The sequence below is a fragment of the Vipera berus genome, assembly GCF_964194415.1.
Source record: "Vipera berus genome assembly, chromosome: 3".
Lineage (NCBI taxonomy): Eukaryota > Metazoa > Chordata > Lepidosauria > Squamata > Viperidae > Vipera > Vipera berus.
This window is the reverse complement of record NC_138204.1, coordinates 183515472-183537343: the sequence shown is the minus strand read 5'-3', so window position 1 is coordinate 183537343 and position 21872 is coordinate 183515472. Positions and strand designations below refer to the sequence as shown.

Here is a 21872-nt window from a genome sequence, read left to right as displayed (position 1 = left end):
GTCATTTCCTATACATAGCTAATTATTTCTGTTCTGTGATAATATATTCTGCCTAGAATAAAGAGAAACTATTCTTTTTATAGCATGTTAAATGTTACACGCATTTTGAAGGTAGGTTATCTATAGCTGTATCTGAAACATAGGTCACTTGTGATGTCATTGCTGTCGATATGGACGAGATTCCAGGAGACAATCAAAATGCCTTGCTTTTCCTCAAAGCTCATTAAGTCGAGCCCTACTCTGGGTAACCTCACATCGTCCGTTTCTTTGGCCCCCTTCCAGATGCAAGGGGGTAGTCAGAGAAAGGACATGCGATGTCTGGTGCGTCCACGAAGATATATACACGCATATTTTTTTATAAACCGCCTGGCACCCTATACTCGGGAAGCCAGCACAGCACGCACGTGGCCTATATGTCACCGAGTTCTGACGCCGTAACAAGAGGAGCTAAGCTGCTACGGTTTGTTTTGAACCTTTTGGGCGTTGTTTTTTTTTTTTTTTAAGGAAGGCCAGAATTTCAGCAACCCACTCGAAGAGGTCCCGTGCCCACCTGGCACCAACTACGGCAGAGCCTCGGGACGCATGCGCGCTTTTCACGGGATGGCCGGAGTTCCCACGTGACCCGGAGGGGTGGGGGGAGAGGCGAGGAGGAGAAGGAAGCGACCGGGGAAGAGTGCCGGCGTTGCTGCCGCCGCCGCCGCCGCCGCCGCCCTGAGTCTCTCCCGGTCCCGGCCGGCGGCGCCGAGAGCGGACAGTGTGGGGAGGCGGATTCATCATGGCGTCTATGCAGGTGAGCAGCCTGCGGCAGGCTGGGGTGGCGTGTCGGTTCGTCCCCAGGTGACTCTCCCGGGAGTACGGAGGAGAGTGGGGCGGAGAGCCGCGCTGCCGTCAGGGGTGGCAGAGGAGGAGTTGGTGAAGGTTGGACCGGAGGCTCTCGCCCTCTCGCTCTTCGCCTGCAATGACTTCCGTGGAGCGGCGGCGGTTGGAGCCGCTCTGGCGTTTCCTGCCCGAGCGATTGGAAAGAGCCTCCGAGAGAGGAACTTCGTCCTGAAGGCACGGCGAGAAGCCGGGCGAGGGGCAGAGAAGGCCAAGGAGACCTCTCCCCACCTTCGTCTCCCTTCCCGGCTGAGGAAGGGGCTGGCGAGGGGAAGGAAAGCTGAAGAAAGGCAGGGGTGGAGGCGGCAGGGCCAGCTTGGGCTTCGCCGGGGAGAGCAGGTGGCTGTTTCCTAGGTGTGGCTTTCAAAGACTTGGGCTGTGCTTGGCCTGGCTTGGTTGGTGGTGAATGTGGAAGGGGCAGTAAGACGCGCCTACTGGCTGAGGCAGGTCTGTCGATGCTTCAGGAAATGAAATATCTTAAGCATCCGTTTTCTTCGGAATCCTTTGAAGGACCATGTTGCTCTGGAACAGGGGTCTTCAAACTTGGCCCTTTTATGACTTGTGGACTTCAACTCCCAGAATTCCTCAGCCAGCTTTGCTGGCTGAGGAATTCTGGGAGTTGAAGTCCACAAGTCATAAAAGGGCCAAGTTTGAAGACCCCTGCTCTGGAAGTAAGGAGACGGAGGAGTTTTGGTGGAGTGCCTACGTGTGAGGGTTTGAGAAAGAGGAAGAGGTCAGGAAGTCTTTATGGAAAGTCATTTCGGTGTGCTTTCTTTTGTACCTTAGTCATGGCATAGTTTGTTTTTGTAGGAGTGACACTGGCACTGCAGTCTCCATTGGACCTATCTTTCTCTGTATGAAGATAGAGTTCGGATTATTTGTCTGGTCCCTGGTCTGTGGACTGGCACGGCATGCCAGAAACTGGGCTACACAAACAAGCGAACCCTATCCATGGGATGCAGACAGCACATGAAACCATGCCCCCTCCGTCCATGGGAAAACCTTTTTTCCATGGAACAAGTCCCTGGTGCCCAAAATGTTGGGGGCCCCTGCTGTAGACCAATTACCCTGACTTCAGGGATGTCTGTGTAGTACCAGGATTTCAGGGTCTCCAAGGGAACCAAATTCAAAAGAGTGGTGGAGAGAGGTGAAATAGGTCCTGAATAATCTGTTCTTCCCACTAAGTGGTCTATTACTGTTATCTTCGACACATTTTGATGGCAGGCATATTCAAAAACAAGTATGTATGAGTTGTGAAATTCTAACTAACGTTTTTGTTTGCCTTTGTGTTGGAATCAGGAAGTCAACCTAAGCTAATTGGCCACTGCAAATCTTCTTGTAATATCTCATTTGCTTTCTCTCCCCTTATCCATAGAAAAATCTCCCCACAACCATTTCTACAGTTTTGTATTTATTTCTGTTGCTTTTTAAATTAATAAAAAGGACAATACAGTACACAAAAATAATAGTGATAGTGATACATATATTGTCAAAAGACAAAAAAACCCACATAAAAATTATTCTAACCAAAAGTGAAAAAAACAAAAATGTAATGTCTTTTATAACAATAAACAGTTACAATTCTATATATGTCTAGTGTAAATAGTGAAGACATATATTTTGATACATTTATATGATTATTTTTAACCTATTTTATTCTGTATAAATGAGTCCCATATTTCATTATACTTGTCCATTCAAAGCCTACGTCTATAGGAAATTCACTCATAGATGGCAAGTGCAATCAGGTCTTCAATCCATTGAGTGAAGCGGGGCTTAAATATATCTTTCCAGTGCTGCAATATTAGTCTTTGGCCTTAATAAGAGCATGGATAATGAACTCACCTTGTCTTGTTCTCAAATTCCATGAATTAGATATGTAATTCAAGAGAATATTACCGCCTGAGAATTTTAGTTTTAGTTGTACAATCATATATCATCCAATACTTTCTCCAAAGATGTAGCTATAAGACATTGTAAAAACATCCATTTTAAAGAAATGCTACCATTATTACATCTACAATAAAATGCTATTTTTGATAATCCTTTCTATACAAGTCCAATAAATTCTAAACATTTTTCTTCTATAAGCTGTAATTGGAGGTCCATTGACATTCTTACTATAGAAGTTAAGATAGTCTCCCATTATCTAGATAATATAGAAACTTCTAATTCTATTTGCCACTCATTTTTCAACATTTGCTTATTGAACTGATTTTTTGATAACAAATATCTATAAAAATAGGTTTTTTTTAGTTTTAAAGGATTTAACAAGTTGTTCTAGTACCTCAGGTGCCTTAGAAACAAAATGCTGCTCTTCCAAATAATGTAGCCAATGTTATAATTGTAAATATTGCCATTGACTTATATCTGATAGATGATTTATTTATCTTTGTGCATAGGATAAATTAAAAATTCATCTTTATCTTCTATCATTTGGTCCAAAGTCAATATGTCTGCTTCTAAGCTGTTTCTAAGGGACGCGGTGGCTCAGTGGGTTAGGACGCTGAGCTTGTCGATCAGAAGGTCGGCAGTTTGGTGGGTCGAATCCCGAGTGCCGCGTAACAGAGTGAGCACCTGTTACTCGTCCCAGCTTCTGCCAACCTAGCAGTTCAAAAGCACGTAAAAATGCAAGTAGAAAAATAGGGACCACTACAGTGGGAAGGTAACAGCGTTCCGTGCGCCTTTGGTGTCTAGTCATGCCGGCCACATGACCACGGAGACGTCCTTGGACAAGCGCTGGCTCTTCGGCTTTGAAATGGAGATGAGCACCGGCCCCTAGAGTTGGAAACGAGTAGCACGCATGTGCGGGAGAACCTTTACCTTTACCTTTAAGCTGTTTCTATATTTGACTTTCATATATATATATATATATATATATATATATATATATATATATATCGTATCTATCATCTATAATAACATAAAAACTAACAAGATACAAAGTAAAGACAGGAACAATGACAAAGACAGGAACAATGACAAATACAAACAAAAAAACAGTTGCTGATTTCCTTTTCAGCAAGTATAATTACAAATAAAAAATACCTCTTACTCTGTGGTTACAAAAACATTCTCTTTATTATATTACCTATTTTTTCTAGTTATTAAATCTGTAAGTCATAAGTTCATTATTTTCTGTTTCACACAAAAAGTCTATGAGGGGCTTCTACTAAACAGTAAATGTAGATAACATCTTTTCTCTAATTAAGTCAATTTAGCTATCTTTGCAAATTCCATCATCTTCACCAACCATTCCTCAATTGTGGGTAATTTGAGTCTTTCCACTTTGGTACATATTTTTATACATATAATATTCTTGCTGCAGTTGTGTAAAAATAAAGTTCCATGACTTTTTTTCCAGTTCTTTGTCCATCAGTCTCAAAAGAAAGCCTCTGGTTTCTGTTGTATGTTAATCATCAAAAGCTTCTGCAGTAGTGTATTCATTTGCATCCAAACTTTTCTGGTGTTTTTACACATCGACTAAATATGATAAAATGTCCCTTTATGTTGTTTACATTTCCAACATAAATTTGAAATACATCCTATGCAGTTTTTCTGGTGACATATACCAATGATCCATAATTTTATAGAAATTTTCTTTGTTATAACAAAATGTAAATTGTATCTTGTCAACCACTTATTTTCCATTTGTAAAGAGTTCTATTTCCAATTCAGTCTTATATGTTCATACATTCTTTTATTTATTTTAAAGCTTTTTGATAATTATGTATAGGAGAGCCATGGACAAGTATATCACTTTGCTATTACATCTTCTCTTGACTTTATTTTGTATTCTCCTTTAAAAAAAAATCTAATATCTCGTGGTAAGCTAATCATTTATGTTTGCTTATTTTACTTTATCAATTGTCATTGATAAAATACTTTTTTTGCTGAGAGCCAGAGAGATATTTTTGGATGTATATTCCATATTCTCAATATGGTACAACTAACATAATGATTTTTAAAATCTATGTTAACCTTAGTTTTATCATATGACAAATAATCATGCCAGAGTCAAGAGGGGAATCAATCTGGAGTCGTTATGTTCCCACAATTGGTCCAAGTCCAGCTCTTCTTGAATTCTGTTAACTCTTTATCTAGTGCTAATTTAGTGCTGACTGTTAGTTGACTAGATTCTTGTGTATAGGCAAGAGTAATAAATCAGCTTAACTAGAACTTAATATGTGGGCCTGATTCTTCATGCCTGACAATCTAATCAATTAAGAAGGAGAGGCAGAGCCTGGGGGGCAGAGTCAAGAGAGGAGTCAGCACTAAATTGGCGCTAGATAAGAGTTAATGGAATTCAAGACTGGCTACCCTTGAACCTCTTAGGGATGTAATGACTCCAGGCTGATTCCTCTCTTGATTCTGCCTCCAGGCTCTGCCTGTCCTTCTCCCACACTTTGCTCTGCATCTTGTAACACCTTACATTTAAACAGTGGCTTTCTCCCTTTTTATACAAGGGTAGTATGATCACAAGGGTGCTTCAACTCTACCCATTAGCTTATTTCCCCCCTTATGTGGCTCCCAGCATTCTGAGGCCCCTTCCAGGTTACCCAGTCTTTGCTGTCTTCCTGTTGCCACTACTAACCAAACATAACTCTTTGTGATGCAGTTGCTAGCCACACGAGGCTTTTTTCCTCAGGCAGGATCTTTATAAGACATGGGGGAGATGGCCTCATGGGTCCAGCAGCTGCTTTGTCAAGGGCCAGAGTGGGTATGCCTTGTCAGCAGTAAGAGAAAGAAGATGGCGAATATCAGTTGGGATAGTAGAGCTCAGGACATCAGGGGCCCCGGAGTGCGAGATGGCGAGGATGATTTTTGTGGCACACTGCTGGGCCAAGCTTTGTGCTGTGAAGGACTTTGCTGTGTGCTGGGGGTCGGTGTAATGGGATGTAGATTATCTTTGGGGCAGTCAGACAAGAGAGGAGAAGCTCCTAATGGATTGACAGTCAGAGGAAGAAACTTAGGAAGGACATGCCCTAATGGATCAAGCAGTTAAAAGTGGCGGTGGGAAGTTTGTACTTTCAGATTTGCAAAATTCTTTTAATGTGGCATTACAGTAAGATAGAATTAGCTGATCTAGTTGCGGTTCCTTTCTGATTTACTTGGGACGATGACATAGGGGTTTTTAGCACGCCCAGAGTTGTGCTATGCCAAGAAGCCCCTTTGTGTTGTGCTGCTAGGCTGAGTTGGAGCTGGGCTTCAAGTTGTGAAGAGCTTTGTGTGGCGGCTGGGGTTTGTTGCAGCTCCCTAGAGCCGTGTATGCTATAGGATGTGGGCAAGCGTTTTAGCATCAAAGAGTTTTAATGTTGCCGGTATTCCCCACCTTTAATAAAAAAAAAATCCTTGATGTTGGTGAACATTCTTCAAGCCAACTGTGATAAATTCAAAGCAACTGTGTCTTTTCCCAGGTTCACAAAGCTATCCTCTGTGATTTATGGAAAAGATAATGTTTGGCTTTTTCTGCTTTGAATCTGAAACATTGCATAGCTTTAAAAAATATATGTAGAATCAGTTTGATATAGTAGTTAAGCCATCAGATTAGAAACCAGGAGATCATGAATTCTAATCTCTCTTTAGGCATAAAACCAGCTGGGTGACCTTGAGGCAGTCACTGATTCTCAGCCCTAGGAAAGCAAATGGCAAATCATTATTACCTACAAATATATATTGGGTGAAATGTCTAGGATAATAAGGTAGGGAAAATGTGCATAGCAAAGGATTACTTTTATTCCAGCTGTTTTGGGGAAAGTATTGTCCTAAATTCAGGGTCATCCTCTTTTCAAATAACCATGACATTTAACATATGCTGCTTGGTAATTCCTTATGACCATTATAAAGAAGCTGTCATATTCACTTCAAAATAATCACTCTATTTTTCAAGCATTTCTTACTAAACTCTCTGGAAAAAGTATTTCTCAGCAACAAACCGAAGTAGGAAAAATATAACAATACACTTTCCATGTGTTTGAAGATATATTGTACAGACCTTAATTTAAGATGAGTCTTTAACTTTAGTAGATAATAAATGTTCTCTTGTAAACTTAAAACTTGATTATCCTTTGGTAAAATTCCTTGGATAAAGAATCCAAGGGTGATTTTGAGAAGAAGACTCAAAGGCACATGGTAGGTTGTATGAGAAAAGAAAGTAGAAGGGAATCCTGTTGCCCAAACAGACATATACTCGCATAAGTTCTACCTCAAATTTTCCTATGGAGCTACTAGGATACTAAATACATTCTATCCTATCATTATTTTCTGAAATTCTAGAAGAGATTTAGGAGTGTTATCCTATAAATAAAAGGGAGCTACATAATTATTTAATTAAATGTTTTAGTTAGTCTGTTTCACAGGCATACTTTGCAAAAACATACGGGTTAGTCATTCTTTAATAAACCAAAACATAGCTTTATAAAAGGTAGTGACTCTTAAGTATATGTTTGTTTATTATTCTATACATTTATGTAACTAGTGCTTTAATATCAACTTCTGGAACTCCCCTACAAAATAATAATATAAAGAGGAGGAGTAAGAGAAGATGACAGTGAACGAGCATGCTCATTAATGCAGAATTTTAAAAGGGACATTAAAAGTGGAAAATAGGAAGTGAGAGTGAAATGAAATATTCAGGAGATAACGAAATAGGGAAACATTCTGAAAAGAAGCATTCCTGTATTTTATTAGCACACACTGAAACAGTTTGTTCTGGATACCGTTCGTCCACTATTTGTATACATTTTTCCAATCCTCATTAATATTTTTTAAAGCTGTCTCCTTAAACTTTGAGGTTTAAATAAATAAGTGATTGACTATTGGCAACTTATTGGGCACATACATATATTACAATCTCCATAATTAACAGAGGAAAGTGAAATTCTGTGCTCATATAATTTCATCAGTATATGAATATTGTGAAACTTAAGGAGGATGCACTATGTAGTAATTGTTTTGAATATGAATTTATTCATTAAAGTATATTTATGACTTCTAGATTGCTTTTCCTGCATCTGCTTCATGTCTTTCAAGTAAAAGTATACTTTCACTTTTTATCCTCATGTTTACAGCAGCTCATGTTTGTTTTATTTTTTTCCTCAGGCTGACTATGGATGATAAGAGTGCTAATCTAACAAATCTAGAAGGCACCAAGTAGTGGAAAGCTATAGTTATCTCATGATTACTTGGAGAATACTTTGATTATTATTTTTTTTAGCTGCTGGGTGCAGGGATGTAATTTTACCCAGTTATGTACTACTCTTATCTATTCAAACATTATCTATTTGATATAATACTGTAAATAATAAAAACCAGTTTCTACAATTTCCTTATACCTTCATGCATTAATTAATTAACATATTTTTCCCATTCAAGTGTGTTCAATTCTCAGAATTGAGAATTGCCATGAAAAATCCCTGCAATTTTTTGATGAGATTTTTCCGAAATGGTTTATCTTTGCCTTCTGAGAGGCTTTGTGCCTAAGACAGGTCTAGAAATCACAGTCTCCCAATTCTTAACCACTACACCAAATTGCCTCTCAATATATTGATAGTATGGTGCGATGTATGTTTCCTCTGAATTATCCCTGTATATTCAGTTAGGTTCACTATTAAGTAAGTTTACATATTTGCAGTTTTAAATTATGTGAATCAATTCTATATCTGTTTTGAAGTCGTGCTACATATATAGACAGTTGTTCAGATAAAATTGAATTATATCCTTTTACTAATCATAAATTTAATTGGTGCTCAAGCCAATTTGTATAGTATAGAATATCTAGATAGTTTAATTGAAGTTTCTTTACTTTCTGATATTTATTGTGTTAAAGAAATGTTGAACTTCATCAATAAACATTTTATATTGGATATCTGTTTCATGTGCTGTACTGATTTTCTATATAACATATTTTGTTATTTGTGAAGTACAGTCTACCTGTCCCAGTCTTGTTCAGTTCTCTGGAATGATAACCAGTATGATATTCATTTATTTACTTATTTGTCTTACTAGGCTTATATGCTATTTGAGTCATTACCAATTCTTAGCAGCTTATGTATCCTTAACCTACCTTTGTATGTAAGATTAGAACAATATATAATTAAGAATAAAATGTAAGCTGCTGTTGACTTGCTACACAAAATGCAAAGCAAATATACACATGATGATTATAGTGTTTAAGACATAAATAACAGGCTTGGCCATTCAGATTGAGCAATGTCTTATACTATATAGATAACATCTTTAAGGACTAGTCAAATACTTTATGAAATGTTTCAAGATTTTTCTTTCTCTTTAGAAGAGGCTACAGAAAGAGCTGTTAGCTTTGCAGAATGACCCGCCACCAGGAATGACCTTGAATGAAAAGAGTGTACAAAATTCAATTACACAGTAAGTATATGTATTTTTATTACTGTTTTGAAAGATACGACTTGTAGGAAAATGCAAATATATTTACCATTATTGTATCATTAAATACTTCGTTTGATCCACTTATCCAGTTTACATTGCTATCAGACCTGGGTATAAATAGTGTTTACTTAGATGCATGTTTAAAAAGGATACCGTGTGGCAGGATGGGCAGCTAATAAATTTTACAAATAAATAAGTAAGTGATGGAGAGTTCTCTGATATTTTATCACAGTTTAAGCCTTTTAAACAAACTAGGTTTGTGATATTGAAGCATGAAATACTGTTTTATAACACAGATAGGCAATATGATACCTATGATAATAAATGTCAATCCTCTACTTATGAATTTATTTATACCTATGTGCATAGTCTGTGTGAATGAGATATTTTTTGTTTTGGGGCATTGGCAACTAATTTTGTCTGTCCCTTGTCATGAACAGATTGATTATTTTGGAGTTCTCTTACCCATTCTCTACTACAGGGTGGCAGGATTGATTCATGAGGGGGGCCTATACGATGATTATGAATGAAGGAGTTGTTTTCCCAACTGTTATTTTTCATATTATTATGATTGGTTGTTTTTAATTTTGTTAGCTGCCTAGAATTGCTGATTGCAAGATGGGTGGCCATATAAATTTACTTAATTAAATAACAATTTGGTCCAGCAAAGTGCCAGATGAATGCTTTTGGGCTTTGGAGGGTACTAGTAAGAATTCCTGATGATCAGCTGCTGAGACCTTAATCACCACTCCGTGGCCTCTTTTTTTTTATGTTTCCCTTAGGGCCACCTGGTTTTTACAGTCTATCTTGTGCATCCTACTCCTTACATATAATCACTCATACCGCAGTCATCTTCCAACAGGATTAATGCAGTGCATTTTTGGTGACCACTAAGAAGCTTCAGCTGGTCCAGAATCAGCAGAATGGGTAGTTATGGAAGTGTGCACAGTCTTATTGCGTGAGATAACCCAGGAGTAATTTAATTTAATTTTTTAATTTTATTAGATTTATATACCGCCCTTTCCCGAAGGACTCAGGGTGGTTTATAGGGCATTTTAAAATCACACCAATACAAAATACAAAAGTTAAAAGACAATTAAAAAGATTAAATTATCCCTGAAAATAAAGCCCCAGTTAAAATTCTCAGCCTGGGCCAGAGAGCTCAAAGAGCCAGGTCTTCAGGTCCTGGCGGAATGAACGCAGGTCAGGGGCAGTCCTGAGCTCCACGGGCAGCTGGTTCCAGAGGGCAGGCGCACCCACAGAGAAGGCCCTCCCCCTGGGTGTTATCCGCCGGCAATCTTTTACAGTAAACAGTGGTCTACATTAAATGGTGGTTTATCTTACACTATCTACAATATCATACATCAGGAACAATATACATACACCTGCTAATACAGCAGGATCCAACAAACACCAGTTAACAGCAGGAAATGGAAGAGATAGAACATATCAGCAGAGCCTTCCCTTTATACAAAGGCTCTTAAAGAGACACAGACCCTGCTGAGTCATTCCCATCATTACATCTTACATTACATAAGCTGGTTAGCTGTTAAATCATTACCTTGACACTCTTCCCATTTAAAGCTAAACAGCTGTTAACCCAATTGCTTTCAAGTCGCTTGACAAAGGAGTCAACGTGGGAGTGATTCTTTGTAATAAAACAAGTCATCAACGTAAGCTAACAGGAAACACACTGCACCCTTATACTGCGCAGTGTATAAACATGGATCTGCCTTTCTGCTTCTAAAACCTAACTCTTTGAAAGCAGCATCTAAACACTGATTCCAGTTTCTTGCTGACTGTTTTAACCCATATATGGCTTTATTCAATTTAAATACATATCCTTATTCCTCTAATTCAGCATTTAAATATGAACTGGTAATATCAAAATGATATATGGTATAACTGCGTGTAGCTACTAAAGCCAATGCTAGCCTTATGGCCTCACCTCTTACTGTTGGTGCAAACACTTCATCATAATGAACGTTTTTCTGTGTAAATCCTTGCGCAACTAATCGTGCCTTATACTACAATTCATTATTGTGCAAAACCTTCTTTTTACATACCCATTTACACCCCATAGCCTTTGTTCCTCCTTGTAATCTCATAAGGGTAAACACCTGATGCACATTCATAGACTCCATTTCTCTGTCCATAGCCTCCTTCCATTTTATCCTGTTCTACTTTGCGCAATGATAACATCTCTTGGTAATTACGGGGTTCATACTTTACACTATATGGTCTAACCTCACTGAGAACCGATCAGAAGGCATGCCTTTATTGCTACATTCAGACCTCCTCGGTATCATCTCTTCCTGTGTTTCTGTTACTTCTCTCTTTACCTCAGGTCTATCCTCTTCTATTCCTACTATTTCTGACCTGCTATCCTGCCCTTCCTTCATTGGGCCTTGTGTAGTCTCTCCTTCCTGAGAACTAGCGCTACATGTTGGCATGAACATCTCGGCGTTAACATGCGCCCTGTCCAATTGTTTTGTTCTACAAAACTAGCAGACCTTGAAATCACAACCTTCTTTGTTCCATCTGTGAATCTATATTCTTTAGAACCTGGCTCATATCCAACAAACCTAAGTTTCCTGGCCTTTTTCTGTCCTTTCCTTTTGTTGCTTTTGGAAATATTCACCCAGGCTTAACTGCCAAATGTTTTTAGGTGAGCCAATGAAGGTTTCCTTCCATATAACAGGCAATATGGAGTTTCATTGATAGCAGCACTTCATACCCTGTTTACTAGATAGTTGGCTGTTTTCATGGCTTCCCCCCGGAATGTTTTACTCATTCCTGCATTTGCCAACAGTGAGTCTTTCATGGTTTGTAATATGTCATTCCTCCGTTCAGCCACACCATTTTCTGCTGGCGAGTACAGGTTCGTACATCCATGCTTTATGCCTAAGTTCCTCAGCCACTTTTGGAAGTTGTCAGACATGAACTCTGTTCCCCTGTCTGTTTGCAGCTGGCATACTTTATGGCCATAGCTTTGCTCTACAAAGTTCACCCATTGCCTGAACTGTTGTAGGACTTCTATTTTGCTCTTTAATAAATAGCAAAACCCATATCTGGTGTAGTCATCTACTAAGACTAGTACATACCTAGCCCCTCTTAGAGAGGGCGCCATAGAACCAATTAAATCAGCGTGCTCTAACTGCAAAACTCTGTTTACCTTGAGCTTTTCTTACTTACAGGATACACTCTGGACTTTGACTCCTTACAAATAGTGCAGTCTAAATATGTGCTGCATTGTTTAAAGTGTAGTCCTTCAGCTAGGTCTGGCATCCTTTGCAGCACTCCAAAACGTGCATGACCTAACCTCCTATGTAATAAATGTACACAATTATCATGTTCATGCACAACCATCCTGCTGCTTTCCTAACATGTATAAATTATCCATCTTACCACCTTGTGGATAAATCCTCCCACCTTTCCTGATGATGTATTGACCCTTTGCAAACAGTACTTCATACCCCATATTATCCAAGCTCAAAATATTGAGTAAATTATGGTTTAACTCTGGTACATATAATATATTATCCAATGTTTCTCCAATACCCAGTACATAAACTTTACCTTCCCCTTTAACAGCAGATTGTTGTCCATTAGCCAAGCTAACAAATGTTTGTTTAGCTGGTCTTAGGTTTGAAAACATTTATGGGTCATTTGCAATATGCTGACTCACCCCACTGTCCAACAGCCAAGTGTTTTTTTCAGTTACTGTTGCTGCCCGGGAAAATGTCGGTTGTGTAGCTCTACTACCTTGTTTTGCTGCTCCTCTGTTTCTCCTCTCAGGGCAGTGTCTCTGGAGATGCTCTGTAGAACCATATGTGAAGCAGCATTTCACCATGCAAATGTTCTTGGCTGCTCTACTGGCATCTTTGGACATTGCAGTTTTAGGCCTGGTCTGTGCGTTGTCATCACCTCCTCTCTGCTGCCTTTCCAGTCATTTCTGTTCCTCCTCCAACAACCAGGCAGTCAAATAACTCATGGTTAAGTCCCTCTCTTGCATGGACTCTAAACCGGTCACTAGGACGTCCCATGAAGTGTCCAATGAACTGAGCATCACATACACATTGTGTGCCTCAGTAAAAGTCATTCCTCTTTCTTTTAACTCTAGGAATGTCTTTCTCATGGACTGCAAATGAGTAGACATGCTCTCTCCCAGTTATTTTCCCTACAACGTTCAAAACATTTCTACAGGTTAAAATTTTCCCAGAATTAATTACCTTAAAGTATTTTAATATTTTCATGTCTTAAAAAATAAGTAAGAAAAAGACACAAAAAGAAGGACATAGAAAAAGAAAAGATATGAGAAAAAAAGAAAAAAGAGAAGAAAAAAGGGGAAAAATATACTACTTAAAATACATATCTCTCTTGAACTAGTATACCCTTATTTCCAATTTTTTTCTGTTCTCTTTACCTATAATTAAATCCAATCATCTACTTTTTAATTATCCATTGAAATTTTCATAAAATCAATTACATTTAAATATTTAAAACATTTTCTTTATGTTGATCATCCCACACATTTTTATAGTTCTCATATCAAAAAACAAAAGAAAAAAAGAAAAGAAAAATACTTACTTGGAGGGTTCATCCCTCTTAAACTAAAATCTTTCTATTTCTTCAGCCATATTCAAACAAGTGTTTAATTTTTAAATATTCTCTCTGATACACCCCATCATCTAATTCCTCAATTCTCACTTTAGCCCTTTTCTATTGCCAAGCATCTTTCTCAATTAATATATTCCATTGCATCAAAGAATCTTTCCATAATCTTGTAAATGTTGTTGTAGAGATAGTAGGCAAATCAAACTTCATGTCTTTGTAAAAAGATTTTGCCCCTTCATATTCATTGAAGATTTCTCTCATCATCCCTTGTCTCCCCATTTCTTGTGGTACTCCCAACAGCTCAGCAATCCATTTTGTCAAATCTTTTTCTTTATCCTCAAATATACTTTGTGGTCTTAGAGTACAAGTTTTCTTTTCCATGCTCAATGTTTCTTGTCATTCTCCACTTGAGTCTCCACTAGCTTATATTCAGTTGTCTGCTTTACATGATCTCTGTCTCTTTTTGTTTTCTGATCATTTGATTGTTGTGACATTAAATTGAGAATGCATTCATTTAAATTTTCAAATTCATTTTTAATTTCCTCGTGGTTTGAAGTTAATATCATTTGCATTTGTTGTAACAGAACATACTTTTCCTCCTGGTAAGTATTTTTTTTGTATGTTCTTTCTCCAGATCTCTGATGCTCCATAATGAAGGTCAAAACAACAGGCTTTTCTTTCTGGGCTGTATATTTGTTGTTGTTGTTAGCTGCGAAGTGGTGTCCAACCCATCGCAACCCTATGGACAATGTTCCTCCAGGCCTTCCTGTCCTCTACCATCTTCTGGAGTCCATTTAAGCTCACGCCTACTGCTTCAGTGACTCCATCCAGCCACCTCATTCTCTGTCGTCCCCTTCTTCTATTGCCCTCAATCTTTCCCAGCATTAGGCTCTTCTCCAGTGAGTCCTTCCTTCTCATTTGGTGGCCATAGTATTTGAGTGTTAGCTTCAGGATCTGGCCGCCTAAAGAGCAGTCAGGGTTGATCTCCTCTAGGACTGACCGGTTTGATCGCCTTGCAGTCCAAGGGACTCACAGGAGTCTTCTCCAGCACCATTGTTCAAAGGCCTCAATTCTTTGGCGCTCAGCCTTTCTTATGGTCCAACTTTCACTGCCATACATTGCAACTGGGAAGACCATAGCCTTGACTATATGCACTTTTGTTGACAGGGTGATATCTCTGCTTTTTAGTGTGCTGTCTAGATTTGTCATGGCTTTCCTCCCGAGGAGCAAGCGTCTTTTAATTTCTTGGCTACAGTCCCCATCTGCAGTGATCTTGGAGCCCAGGAAAATAAAATCTGTCACTACCTCCATTTCTTCCCCATCTATTTGCCAGGAATTGAGAGGGCCAGATGCCATGATCTTGGTTTTCTTAATATTAAGTTTCAACCCAACCTTTGCACTCTCCTTCACCTGCAACAAGAGGCTCTTTAGTTCTTCACTTTCTGCCATTAGAGTGGTATCATCGGCATATTTTAGGTTGTTGATATTTCTTCCGGCAATCTTAATTCCAACTTTTGATTCATCTATATATTTAGGGCAGTATTTTCATCTACCACTAGATGTCAGCACCAGTCCATCTTTCAATTTTCTGTATTCCCCCCCCCCGTAAACTTAATTCATCACTTTAGTTTAGAGGAGGGTGGAACAAAGTAGTAGTAGTAGTAGACTTTATTGTCATTTCAACAATATACAGTACAGTACACAGTGAAACGAAACATTTCCCCAGAACCAAGGTGCTACATCAGACGACACAAATCAAAAGAAGAGCAGAACAACAAACTACACATAACTCTAAACTAAAAACTTAAAAACTACAAATACAAGTATTTATAGTTCCAGTTTCTTCGTGTTGAGAATTCTAATGGCTTGTAGGAAGAAACTGTTACACAATCTGGATGTCCGAGCCCGAATGCTCCTGTACCTCTTTCCAGATGGCAAAAGAGTGAAGAGTGTATATGAGGGTTGTGTGAAATCAGCCACAATGTTTCTGGCTTTACGGATGCAACATGTGATGTAAATATCCATGACAGAGGGAAGAGCAACCCCGATGATCTTTTCTGCCATCCTCACTATTTGCTGTAGGGTTTTCTGATCCGAAACGGTGCAGATTCCAAACCAGGCAGTAATGCAACTACTCAGGGTGCTCTCAATAGTCCCTCTGTAGAGGATTGTGAGGATGTGTGGTGGAAGCTGTGCCTTCCTCAGTTTCCTCAGAAAGTAAAGACACTGGTGGGCCTTCCTTGTTATGGAACAGGTGTTGAGGCACCAAGTGAGATTCTCCGCCAAATGAACACCAAGAAATTTGGTGCTCCTTACGATCTCCACGAAGGAGCCATCGATGTTCAGCGGAGAGCGGTCGTATTTTGTCCTCCTGAAGTCAACAACCATCTCTTTTTGTTTTGTCTACACTCAGAGACAGGTTGTTGGCTTTGCACCAGTCTATTAGCTTCTCCTAAGGGACGCGGTGGCTCAGTGGGTTAGGACGCTGAGCTTGTCGATCATAAGGTCGGCAGTTTGGCGGGTCGAATCCCGAGTGCCGCGTAACAGAGTGAGCGCCTGTTACTCGTCCCAGCTTCTGCCAACCTAGCAGTTCGAAAGCACGTAAAAATGCAAGTAGAAAAATAGGGACCACTCCGGTGGGAAGGTAACAGCGTTCCGTGCGCCTTTGGCGTCTAGTCATGCCGGCCACATGACCACGGAGACGTCCTCGGACAAGCGCTGGCTCTTCGGCTTTGAAACGGAGATGAGCACCGGCCCCTAGAGTCGGAAACGACTAGCACGCATGTGCGGGGGAACCTTTACCTTTACCTTATTAGCTTCTCCACCTCCTCTCTATATGCTGACTCATCATTCTTGCTGATGAGACCCACCACGGTTGTATCATCAGCGAACATAATGATGTGGTTCGAACTGTGCATTGCTACACAGTCGTGTGTCAGCAGGGTGAACAACAGGGGACTGAGCACACAGCCCTGAGGGGCCCCAGTGTTCAGTATGAGGATGTTAGAAATGTTATTCGCGATCCGGACTGACTGAGGTCTTTCAGTCAAAAAGTCCATGATCCAGTTACAGAGGGAGGTGTTCAGGCCCAACAGGGCCAGCTTCCCCATCAGGTGTTGTGGGATAATAGTGTTGAATGCTGAACTAAAGTCTATGAACAGCATACGTACGTATGAGTCCTTGTTTTCTAAACGAGTGAGAGCTAGATGGAGTGTAATAGAGATGGCGTCATCAGTGGAATGATTTGAGCGGTATGCAAACTGCAGTGGATCCAATGTTACGGGCAGCAGGGTCTTTATGTGCCTCATAACGAGCCTTTCAAAGCACTTCATGATGATGGGAGTAAGTGCAACGGGACGGTAGTCATTGAGGCAAGACATAGATGGTTTCTTCGGCACGGGAATGATGATCGTTGTCTTGAAGCACTTTGGGGCAACAGTGGTGCTCAGAGAAATGTTAAAGATGTGAAAACATCTGCCAGTTGGTCTGCACATCCTCTGAGCACTCTGCCAGAAATATTGTCTGGTCCCGCAGCTTTCCATGGGTCGACTCTACTTAGGGCTTTCCTCACGTCAGCAGTGGAGAGACAAAGTATCTGGTCGTTGGAAGGAGGTGTGGTCTTCCTTGCTGTCACATTATTCTGTGCTTCAAAACGGGCGTAGAAAATGTTCAACACATCTGGAAGTGAGCCATCGCTCTCACAGGCAGATGGTAATATTCTGTAATTAGTGATGGCTTGCATGCCCTGCCACATAGACCGTGTGTCGCCGCTGTCCATAAAATATTGGTGGATGCTCTGGGCATGTGCACACTTTGCTCCTCTGATGGCCCGGGACAATTTGGCTCTCGCTATTCTTAGGGCTACTTTATTGCCTGCCCTGAATGCAGAGTCTCGAGTTTTCAGTAGAGCACGCACCTTTCCAGTTATCCACAGCTTCTGATTGGGGTGTAAGATAATTTTCCTGGAGACTGCAACATCATCAATTCACTTGCTGATATAGCTGGTCACTGACAATGTATACTCCTCCAAGTCAATGGAGTCGCCGTTGGTTGCAGCCTCCCTAAACATGTCCCAATCAGTGCATTCAAAGCAGTCCTGAAGAGCAGAGATGGCTCCTGCTGGCCAGGTCCTCATCTGCTTCCGTACTAGCCTTGAACGCCTGATGAGTGGTCTGTTTGCTGGAATTAGCATAACAGAGATGTGGTCTGAATAACCGAGGTGGGGACGGGGCTTCACCCAATATGCACCCGGCATGTTTGTATAAACAACATCCAGCATGTTTTCCCCTCTGGTTGCAAAGTCCACATTTTGATGAAATTTAGGGAGCACAGTTCTGAGATTTGCATGATTGAAATCTCCGGCAACAATAAATAATCCATCAGGGTGTGTGTTCTGCAGTTCGTTGATAGTCCGATAAAGTACACAGAGCGCTTCTTTAGCATTAGCGCTAGGTGGAATATACACTCCGAGTATAAAAGCAGTGGTAAATTCCCTGGGTAAATAAAAGGGCGGGAAAGGGCGGTATATAAATGTAATAAAATAAAAATAAATAAAAATAAATAAAATAAATAAAAAAGGTCTACGTGTCCAGGAAAGCTGGACGTGGTCAAACAAGAGATGACAAGACTGAACATCGACATCTTAGGTATCAGCGAACTAAAATGGACAGGAATGGGTGAATTTAATTCAGATGACCATCAGGTATACTACTGCGGACAAGAATCCCTCAGAAGAAATGGAGTAGCCTTCATAGTCAATAAAAAAATAGGAAAAGCAATACTGGGATACAATCCTCAAAATGACAGAATGATCTCAGTTTGAATCCAAGGCAAACCATTCAATATCACAGTAGTCCAAGTCTATGCCCCAACCACCAGTGCTGAAGAGGATGAAATTGACCGGTTCTACGAAGCCCTACAGCACCTTATAGAACTAACACCAAAAAATGATGTCCTTATCATCATGGGGGATTGGAATGCTAAAGTAGGAAGCCAAAAGATAACTGGAATAACAGGCAAGTTTGGCCTTGGAGTACAAAATGAAGCAGGGCACAGGCTGATAGAATTTTGTCAAGAGAATACGATGGTCATAGCAAACACTCTTTTCCAACAACCCAAGAGACGGCTCTACACATGGACATCACCAGACGGTCAACACAGAAATCAGATTGACTATATGCTCTGCAGCCAAAGATGCAGAAGCTCTATACAGTCAGTAAAAACAAGACCAGGAGCTGACTGTGGCTCAGACCATGAGCTTCTTGTTGCAAAGTTTAGGCTTAAATTAAAGAAAGTAGGGAAAAGCGCTAGGCCAGTCAGGTATGAATTAAATCATATCCCTGTTGAATATACAGTAGAGGTGACAAATAGATTTAAGGAATTAGATCTGATAGACAGAGTGCCTGAAGAACTATGGACAGAGGTTCGTGACATTGTACAACAGGTAGCAACCAAAACCATCCCAAAGAAAAAGAAATGCAAGAAAGCAAAATGGCTGTCTGAGGAAGCTTTGCAAATAGCTGAGGAAAGGAGGGAAGCGAAAGGCAAGGGAGAAAAACATAGATATGCCCAATTGAATGCAGAATTCCAGAGAATAGCTAGAAGAGATAAGAATGCCTTCTTAAATGAACAGTGCAAAGAAATAGAAGAAAACAATAGAATAGGGAGGACCAGAGATCTTTTCAAGAAAATTGGAGAGATGAAGGGAACGTTTAATGCAAAAATGGGCATGATAAAGGACCAAAATGGCAGGGACCTAACAGAGGCAGAAGAGATTAAGAAGAGGTGGCAAAATTACACAGAAGAACTATACAAGAATGAGCTTAACGTCCCTGATAATCACAATGAGGTGGTCACTGACCTTGAGCCAGACATCCTAGAATGTGAAGTGAAGTGGGCCTTAGAAAAGCTGAGCAACAACAAAGCTAGTGGAGGTGACAGTATTCCAGCTGAGCTATTCAAAATCTTAAAAGACAGTGCAGTAAAAGTGCTACACTCAATTTGCCAGCAAATTTGGAAAACTCAACAGTGGCCACAGGATTGGAAAAGATCAGTTTACATTCCAATTCCAAAGAAAGGCAGTGCCAAAGAATGTTCAAACTATTGCACCATTGCACTCATTTCTCATGCTAGTAAAGTCATGCTTAAAATCCTACAAGCTAGACTTCAGCAGTATGTGGATCGAGAACTACCAGAAGTACAGGCAGGATTTCGAAGAGGCAGAGGAACTAGAGATCAAATTGCCAACATACGCTGGATCATGGAGATGTTCTGAACCAGCCCTCTTCTAACAAACCCCTATTCAAAAGAAGAGACTGGAGAGCGTCCAAGGCTAAAAGGCTTCTGCCAAGATTTAATTACGCAGTTAACAAAAACACTAGAGCTTGTCTTCTCAAGCGGAAAAGTTGCTTTCAGCAACCAGCCCCTCCCCAAACACTCCTTTTATAGAGAGCTCAGGGCGTGGTCTCCCTGTGCCTCCTCCCGAGGAGTCTCACAGCCTTTCTTTGTTTGTTCCTGCTCGACTGCCTCCTGCGTCGGGCGTCCTTGAACAGGGCCAGCTGTGGGTCATCTTCCTCCGCACTCTCGGGCTCACGCAGCTGAGAAGAGGTCCCCGGCTGAGGACTCTGCAAAGCCTCCAAATCATCATCAGCCGGTTCGTTTCCCTCCTCCCCCACATCTGAGTCCTCCGATACATCGGAGCCGGCTGTCGGACCCACAGGCTGGCCCTGAGTCACAACAGGAGAAAGCTAGGGAGTTCCAGAAAAACATCTACTTCTGCTTCATTGACTATGCTAAAGCCTTTGATTGTGTGGATCATAACAAACTGTGGCAAGTTCTTAAAGAGATGGGTGTACCAGACCATCTTATTTGTCTCTTGAGAAACCTATATGCGGGTCAAGAACCAACAGTGAGAACTGGACATGGAACCACTGATTGGTTCAAAATTGGGAAAGGAGTCCGGCAAGGCTGTATACTGTCGCCCTGCCTATTTAACTTATATGCAGAGCACATCATGAGAAAGGCAGGGCTAGATGAATCAAAAGTTGGAATTAAGATTGCCGGAAGAAATATCAACAACCTAAGATATGCAGATGATACCACTCTAATGGCAGAAAGTGAAGAAGAACTAAAGAGCCTCTTGTTGCAGGTGAAGAAGGAGAGTGCAAAACTTGGGTTGAAACTTAACATTAAGAAAACCAAGATCATGGCATCTGTCCCTCTCAATTCCTGGCAAATAGATGGGGAAGAAATGGAAGTAGTGACAGATTTTATTTTCCTGGGCTCCAAGATCACTGCAGATGGGGACTGTAGCCAAGAAATTAAAAGACGCTTGCTCCTTGGGAGGAAAGCCATGGCAAATCTAGACAGTACACTAAAAAGCAGAGATATCACCCTGTCAACAAAAGTGTGTATAGTCAAGGCTATGGTCTTCCCAGTTGCAATGTATGGCAGTGAAAGTTGGACCATAAAAAAGGTTGAGCGCCAAAGAATTGAGGCCTTTGAACTGTGGTGCTGGAGAAGACTCCTGCGAGTACCTTGGACTGCAAGGCGATCAAACCGGTCAGTCCTAGAGGAGATCAACCCTGACTGCTCTTTAGAAGGCCAGATCCTGAAGCTAAAACTCAAATACTTTGGCCACCTAATGAGAAGGAAGGACTCACTGGAGAAGAGCCTAATGCTGGGAAAGATCGAGGGCAATAGAAGAAGGGGACGACAGAGAATGAGGTGGCTGGATGGAGTCACTGAAGCAGTAGGCGTGAGCTTAAATGGACTCCAGAAGATGGTAGAGGACAGGAAGGCCTGGAGGAATGTTGTCCATAGGGTCGCGATGGGTTGGACACGACTTCCCAGCTAACAACAACAACAACATGTCACAACCATAAACTCCACAAACGGTGAGCAGTAGGTGGAAACAAGGACAGAGTTTATACACCATTCTGTGTTGATGTAAACACACAGTCCACCACCACGGG

General features: G+C 40.7%; 1 protein-coding gene across 2 annotated transcripts in view; it reads left to right on the top strand.

Annotated features, from left to right (window-relative positions):
- Window positions 1-304: 304 nt before the first annotated feature.
- UBE2W (ubiquitin conjugating enzyme E2 W) overlaps window positions 305-21872 on the top strand; it is a 36375-nt gene continuing 14807 nt past the window's right edge. For both annotated transcript variants that reach the window (XR_014026181.1, XM_081325830.1), the window contains exons 1-2: window positions 305-790; window positions 9170-9261. Coding sequence is in view for 1 of the 2 variants with exons in the window: in XM_081325830.1 (XP_081181956.1) it covers window positions 776-790; window positions 9170-9261 (107 nt within the window). In the remaining variant the exon portion in view is untranslated. The remainder of the gene's footprint in view (window positions 791-9169; window positions 9262-21872) is intronic.